The sequence below is a fragment of the Sinohyriopsis cumingii genome, chromosome 17 (genome assembly GCF_028554795.1).
Source record: "Sinohyriopsis cumingii isolate HCF-2022 chromosome 17, ASM2855479v2, whole genome shotgun sequence".
Taxonomy (NCBI): Eukaryota; Metazoa; Mollusca; class Bivalvia; order Unionida; family Unionidae; genus Sinohyriopsis; species Sinohyriopsis cumingii.
The window spans coordinates 61,781,803-61,789,554 of NC_142977.1; the positions used below are offsets into that span (position 1 = coordinate 61,781,803).

The window sequence follows — 7,752 nt, forward strand, 5'->3', positions numbered from 1 at the left end:
AAGAAATATATTTTACTTGAAACGCAATAAATAGTAGATGGTTTACTGAAAGATGGTAATAAAATAATGCGAAAAGACAGATTAGATTTGTGGATAGCTTTCGTTTCATGGCTCAGTCACGAACTTCAAAACGAACACTTATCCTCATCAGTAGCTATTGAATTGTAGATTAGTGTTATGTATCGATGACTACGTACTAAAGGCATTCTTGTTAATCATGAACAGGATTTGTGTAAGAATACGTCTTCTTAGATAATAAGCACAATATGCGGCATACACACTGACTCATTAAGACAACTTATACCAGATGCAAACATATCTAGAGATAGTTATCATTTTAACACAATGGCAGCTTATGGCATATGCATGCATAAGGAAAAAAAAGAAACAACTATACCCAAATTCTCTTTATGGTTAATTTCTTAGGGCGACAAGTTTAAGGAAGCAAGCCATTTATAGTGTGATATAATGTACCGAAACTTACATAATAATTCAGCTGACAAGACTTGATGAATTGTGTCTTTATTTCCGGATAAAGTGAGTCCCCAATTAGTCGTCTTTAGACTCTATGCTATACGATGCCTCCCTAAGGTGATATTGAGGACTATATATATACTGACACTATGGTACATAGAGGAAACGAGGAAGGATCTATCCAACTGAAATAAGGTAGGTTTGTGTTTTAGAAGGGAATTGTGATTAAATAGGGACAAAAGAACATCGGGTGATGAGTATGCTTAGGGTTTTGATCTACGTCAAATTGTCTCGTATGACAACATGGTATAAGTTAGAATATTATCATTTTATAACTGTCATCCAAGATGGGATCATAAGGTACGGAGGATTAAAAAATAATGATTTGTCAAGATATTCAACCGCATATCATGTATCGCGCCAATTTCTGTTTGAAAATTATGTTAGCTTATCTCATTAAAAATGTTGTACACTGTCAGCGCAAGAAGCTGTAGTCAGTATATGCTAAAAGTACAGATTTCTGAATATTTCATCATCACGGTGTCTTGTCATCTATTACGACCGTATCTGTGAAAAGAATAATTTCTTATGTATTTTGTTATAAGTTATATTCTTGCCTGCAAGTCACTGTAATAAGGTACATGCATTGCACTTCTTATTACAAACTTTAAGATGGATATTGAACTCCACTTTGTGCATTTGTGAGACTTCTAACTCTAATTGTCTTGATTTAAATGAAACGGTATAGTCAGTAATACAATACAATTTTATGCTGTCAAATCCATTATAGTATTTTGAAAAGATAATGAAAATACAGCCTAAAAGTAAGCCGGCATTTTCATAATTAAAATAGGTAACATCTTTACTAAGTAGTAGTTTACTCCCTTGTATGTACTAATATTAAATTTCAATTGAAGAAAATAACTTAATAATTATATAGCTTTCATCTTAACTAAATTTCCTTTATTTAAATCAGTCTTTTTTGGTTTGTAATTAGGACAATTATTTATGTAGTGTATACTTCTGTTCTTTTATTTCGCTAGGGATTCGAGATAATACTCTCCTCTGCTATGATCGAACTGTCCGTTAAACAAGTAGGAAGATTCATCACAGTGTAACGAAATGTAGGATACTCTTCCTAATAATACCATCATTATACAAGACATTAGATTTTCCTGACATGAGGCAAGGTTATAATTGTTTTGGCATAAACTACAAATGTAGATGTAATAATGCTGAGGAGCAATATTAAAAAACTAAATTAAATAATCAAAGTTTGAACCCAAATTAACTTAAGCAGTAGTTTACTCTCTTGTATGTAATAATATTTAATTTTAGCTGAAGAAAATAGGGTATTAATTATATAGCTTTCAAGTTAACTAAGTTTCATTAATTTAAATAAATACTGTTTGGTATGTAATTAGGAAAATTATTTATCTCGTGCATAATTTTGTTCTTTTATTTTGATAAGGGTTTGAGATTATACTCTCTTCTGCTATGAACTAACTGTCCGTAAAACAAATATGAAGATTCATCACAGGGTAATGAAATATAGGATAATATTCCCAATAATATCATCATTAGACAAGACATTAGATTTTCCAGACGTGACACAAGGTTATAACCTTTCTGGCATACGTATATAGCGGCATGTTTGTTTCATTAAACTACAAATGGAGACGTAATCATTCAGAGGAGAAATATTATTAGACTAAATTAAATGAATTAAAGTGTGAACCCTAATTAATATAAAAATAAATTATAAATTAGCAAAAAGTCCAAATTCACACGTATAAACCTTTGACTCAGTTGTTGCAAATTATATAATCAGAAAAACATAAATTTAAAATCAAGCCAAACTCGATATATCCAGATCATTTTTATGTATTTTACATTTTCCTCCTTTCTTTCTTTAGCTTATAGTTAAGTTTTACTGTCAAAGAGCTATGCCCAAGAAAGAATATCCTTTTCGTTTTTGTTCCGATTTAAGCCATGGTTAGCTTATCAACTTCCTCAGTTAGACTTTCCCAGTTACGGGATTGGTATGTAAAATGTCACGTTCAAAGTTTTCTTTCAGATAGCAAAGTAAAAAACATTCTTGCACCACAAGTCAAACACTTTCCCTGACTATCTATTATTAGTGTTGCTTCTGTAATTGCTTTAATTTCATCTTCGAAAGAGAGACACAAGTGTCTTGGAATGTGTATAAAAGAATGAAAATCAAACAAACCATTGCTGAAGTTTAAAACGATAGACCTGAACTGAAACAAAACACAGTATTGGAGAACTACATAACTATTAAATTAATATTGAAAGAAAAACTCTGCAGTTTGTATGTTTCTTAATCATGCCCATGAAACGATTAATCTCCTAACATACAAAACAGATTCATGGAATACATTCATCTACAGTCCTATAAATACTTCCCTAAACCTGTATCTGTATGTTGGTGGTACGCGCACTGATCGTGCTTATTCATGAGACACTTCAAGTATAGCATACAGATTTCTACTTAAACCGTAGTCGAAATATCGACAAAGTTTTGACTCTTACATGGGGTTTTCATGATTTCTGAACTATGTTGTGCTAAAGGGGACCTTCGGCGATCTTTACACCACATTTCTGTAACTTTATTGAAATTTACACCAAGAAGTCAATTTGCAAATTTAAGAAGCAAACACTGAATGAATATAATGATTTCCTGCTGGGATTTGCTTTGAAACACACTGCGATAAATTTATGAAGCATCACTTTTCTCTGGTGATAATGAACTATTTGATGCCGGTGTGAGCAAAACTTCGTCATTGTAGCCTCTAAATATTTATTATCTGACTTAATTGTTTGAATTTAATTTTCACGAATGTGTGATTTATAAAGTCTCACGACTATGAAAATTATCGATTTTGAAACAACCCGATAAGGGTTATCACCAGTGTATTACTCTACATATCGGATATTTACATCCGTGACTTATTGATCACCGCGCAAGAATACATGGACACTGGCCGGGACACTTGCCCTTTAGGAAAAGTCATTTGCATAGGAAAACACTGCCATCAAGTAGCAATGGCAATCAGTGTTGTTCTAATCTTCGTTTTATACATGTTACTATTAGAGAAAGTATGTACCCTTTAAACGGTTCGAAACAGAGGAGCTAAACGGACAATATAAATTATATTCGAATAAGCTATGAAACATATCCAGGTAGAAGTAATTCTTCGCACCAAGAGTGCCTCCACCCACCCACCCCCGCAATTTGAGGCTGATTTTTTATTTATGCCACTAGAATATATGTAGATAGATGATGGACATTATGTTTTGAAATGCTGTATTTTTATGAAGAAGAAAAAGATCATGGGATTCCATATCTCCTTCGGTGTGCTTGTGATGCTCTGTTCGGCTCCAGTATACAGCTTCAATCAAGGACAATTGATTCTCCCACCTCTACTAATACCAAAGCCTATTCCGGTACTTGCGAGTGGATCTCATTCTGGATTTGGATCAGCGCTCCCAGTATTAGGTCCCAATATCCTCTCTCTCTCCTTTTTACACTCTATCAGTATACATGCAGTTATGTTTGAATGTATGTGTGCATATATGTATGTATGCATTCATGTCTTTATGTGTGCATGTATGTATGTGTACATGAATGCATGCATGTATGTCTGAATGTATGCATTCATGCATGCTTATATGTATGTATGTATGTATGTATGTATGTATGTATGTATGTATGGTTTTGGATCAAGAACGTGATTTTCAATGATCTATTTAGAGTTCATTCCAATATACATTTTCATGCAAGATATACTGTAAGGCAGTCTCACTTCTGAGATAAGTTTTGTTTTATGTTAACGTTCATGAAGCATATACGTAGTGTTCCTTGCGTTTAGTTATATCCGTTTTTATTTTCACATATGAAACGCAAACGTTGACATGCAAAAGTTCTTAATAATTCGTTCATTTTTGGGTGATTGTTTGATTGATTCATTGACTTCATGCTTTGTATATTGTTTTATTTTGTCTGCTTAGTATGCTTCCTTTGCCATTCTGAAAATCGGATATCTGTATTAAACTTATAAATATTGAAATTGTTTGTTTTTTCAGCATTGCTTGCTATTATTCTCAAAAGTCCACGCATCCCCTCAACAACTACTTCACCGCCGCTTGAAGGTGACCTAAGATTCTCTCTCTCTCTCTCTCTCTCTCTCTCTCATGCACTTACATGCACATGATTTAATACATTTCCACTGAGAAATATGATATCCCAAATAATAACCTATTTAGTTTTGAATGTCTTCGCTATAAATGGTAACTGCATTTTTACCCAACTTCAATATAAGTCTCTCGCTACATGAGTCAGCAAATAAAAATCACAAAATATCAATATATTTTGCAATCAGACGTTTCCAAATCCAGCACAGCAAATATGCATAAATCCAGAATTTTATACATGTGTCTCGTAATAACAAAGAATAGAAAATATTGAAGATATTCCGCATAAGGGCCTTATGCAATAACATATTCGTTGTACCTGGTTTTGCACTCACCATTTATGCTTCCATTTCGACTCGCCAGTCTAGAGCAGTCCCATTTCATGGATCTCTTTTTAACATAAGCTAAAATAAAATCATTTTTTTTTTATTAAGTTCTGCATTAATTATTGCATTTAAATGTTAACTGCAAGGCTTATCTGACCATTAACATCAGCGAGATTATTGCCAACTCATCGTTACATTTGATAACAGATAAAACTCAGATAGCCTTGTTATGAAACATGATTTACAAATTTCGACGGGGGTCAATTCAGTGTTTAATGGAATAGGATCAACATAAAATTGAAGTACAAATGTGCAACCGGCGCATTCGTGACTGGGTTAGTCAATACCATTCAATACTATACAGTTTGCTTGGAGATTGTGAATGCATAACATGAGCAGTGTTTATGCACCTGTCATGACTATTATCTTTGAACAAATCACTCATTCATTTAAAAAAAATACAAACTACCCTACCGATGAGTAATTACAAGTTTTATTGATGACAAAATATTTATATTACACTAAATTTATCTTTCTTTTGTTTTTTCTACCTTTGTACTAAGCCTTAATTTGTTCATATGCTTATTTATGTTTACTTACACTTGCTAACTTTCTCTCATGTCTAACACTTAGGCTTGAGAAGTAACTATTCTTGTTAAGTTTATATACTATCTAATGCTCTGCAGCAATTTATCCATTGCAGATAGAGGAAACATTAAACTGTAAAAGCGTGTGTCCAATCCCATTAACTGATTAAAATATTGTAATAACGTATGTTTGAAAATTGTTAGGAGAGGCTATCGCTACCTGCTGGACATTACGTTTGCTTATTTTTCTTGTATTAATATATTTGATATTTTAAAGTTTAAGGTTGTTACATACATTTTTTATTTCTCTTTATTTTTATGTTTTGTATTCTGTATTTGTTTGTAAGTGTTCCTTTTGTCTCTTTCAGAAGTATGGCTTTACTTAAAATTATTAGTTTTCCACTCCTTTTCATTTTCTTGTTTACCTTTCCCCATAATTTCAAAATAATTACCTGCATAACAATAAACATCTTCCTCACACTCCTCTTTCTGAAACCACTTTGCCACAAACTAAGTCTTGACTTCTATAACCAGTCTCTGGAAGTATTTTCGGCTAAACATTTGCTTCGTCTCTCAGTTTAATCCTATTTCGATAAAAATGTCAAAAATGATAAGCTGTATAGTAAATTAGTTTCATGTACTTTGTATTATCATATATACTAAAAGAGAAGCTCGTTATATACACCACATTCCAAGAACGATTTCGTCAAACTTTCCATTCGCCAAAAGTCAGCTATATACGGTATACACCGAATTGATGCGCAATTAGCTATAATGCTGTCTTCAAATTTTAATTCAGGATGTCCATTAGGATACATCTTGTACTCAGACAGGTGTGGACCTTTCTGTTATCGGTTCGAAAACCAAACCTGCGTTAACTTTGTTTCTGCAAGAGCATCCTGTGCACGTGATGGAGGCGATCTTTTGAATGTTGACCCGTGCTATTATGAATTTTTCAGGGATCTTGCAGAACAAGACCGTGGTATGTACTAACATTTTTTAAAACTCTAGTAGAACATGCATGGCGAAATGGCAGAATACTGAGATAGGGAAGATAACTCTAATCACTGCTTCATATATAAGCAGCTAGACATTAAGCCAACATTTTAAGTATCTGTATTTGATCTTTACACAATGAGTTTTATGCTTACATGCAGCTAACAGTAAACTTTAATGTGTAAAGGCGGAACATGTAGCCAAAATTATTTCATTACAGCAGGATGTGATGAAGATGTCTGGATTGGTGCTAGTTCAGCTACTCCTATAGTCAATTATATAACGGTGAGAGGAGATTCTGTTCCAGAAGATTCCGTTTTATGGGGGACAAACGAGCCCAGGTCTGAAAGAGGAGGCGGTTGCGTAGAGATGGAGGCAAGGTTTAGATTTCGGCTTGACGATCAAAGATGTTCTTCGACTAGTAAATATATTTGTCAGGTCTTCATTTAACTGCTGTAATTGTGGGAAACATAAGTTAGTAAATAGAACAACAGATGATAAATAACACCTAATTCCACCCTATGGTTATCTTTGTAAATGTAAATTATCTGCATTTACATTTCCATCTTAGTATGAATGGATGACTATGTATAAGTATGTGTGTATTTACTCGTGGTATATTTCTGTATCCACTTTCCACGTTACTTATAGACATACCCACACTTAAAATATCTGGACAAATATTTCCGTGTGCTCCATGCACTTGCATTGTTAAAAGAATAAACTTTTATTATTAATTGTTTCGATTAATCAACTTTGTAAACTGTTCAAGGCTACTAAACCTAATATCTATCAATAAATAGATCAACAATCAATCAATATATCAGTCAATCAATCAATCCGGTAATAAAACAGTAAACTACTCCACATTTTTGTCTTCTTTCAAGAACATCTCTTATATCGATACAGGACACCAATCATTATTTAGTTTAACTCTTGCAATATATATATATATATATATATATATATATATATATATATATATATATATATATATATATATATATATTTCTATCACGGACATGTAGGGAAGAACTGCCAGATTTCCCTGAATTCTATGATGTTTTATAAACAAGATTATTGCTATGTATATTAATTGCATTGTGTGTATTGAACTTTTTCCGTTATTACAAATGGTCTACCTGATATTTATC

General features: G+C 32.7%; 1 protein-coding gene across 1 annotated transcript; it reads left to right on the top strand.

Moving 5' to 3' along the window:
• Positions 1 to 591: 591 nt before the first annotated feature.
• LOC149779077 (uncharacterized) lies at positions 592 to 7,452 on the top strand. The gene is made up of 5 exons (XM_089938556.1): positions 592 to 669; positions 3,817 to 3,994; positions 4,582 to 4,647; positions 6,402 to 6,584; positions 6,822 to 7,452. Exons 2-5 carry the CDS (start codon positions 3,829 to 3,831, stop codon positions 7,046 to 7,048), a joined length of 642 nt encoding a protein of 213 aa, XP_089794682.1. The 5' UTR covers positions 592 to 669; positions 3,817 to 3,828; the 3' UTR covers positions 7,049 to 7,452.
• Positions 7,453 to 7,752: the final 300 nt, after the last annotated feature.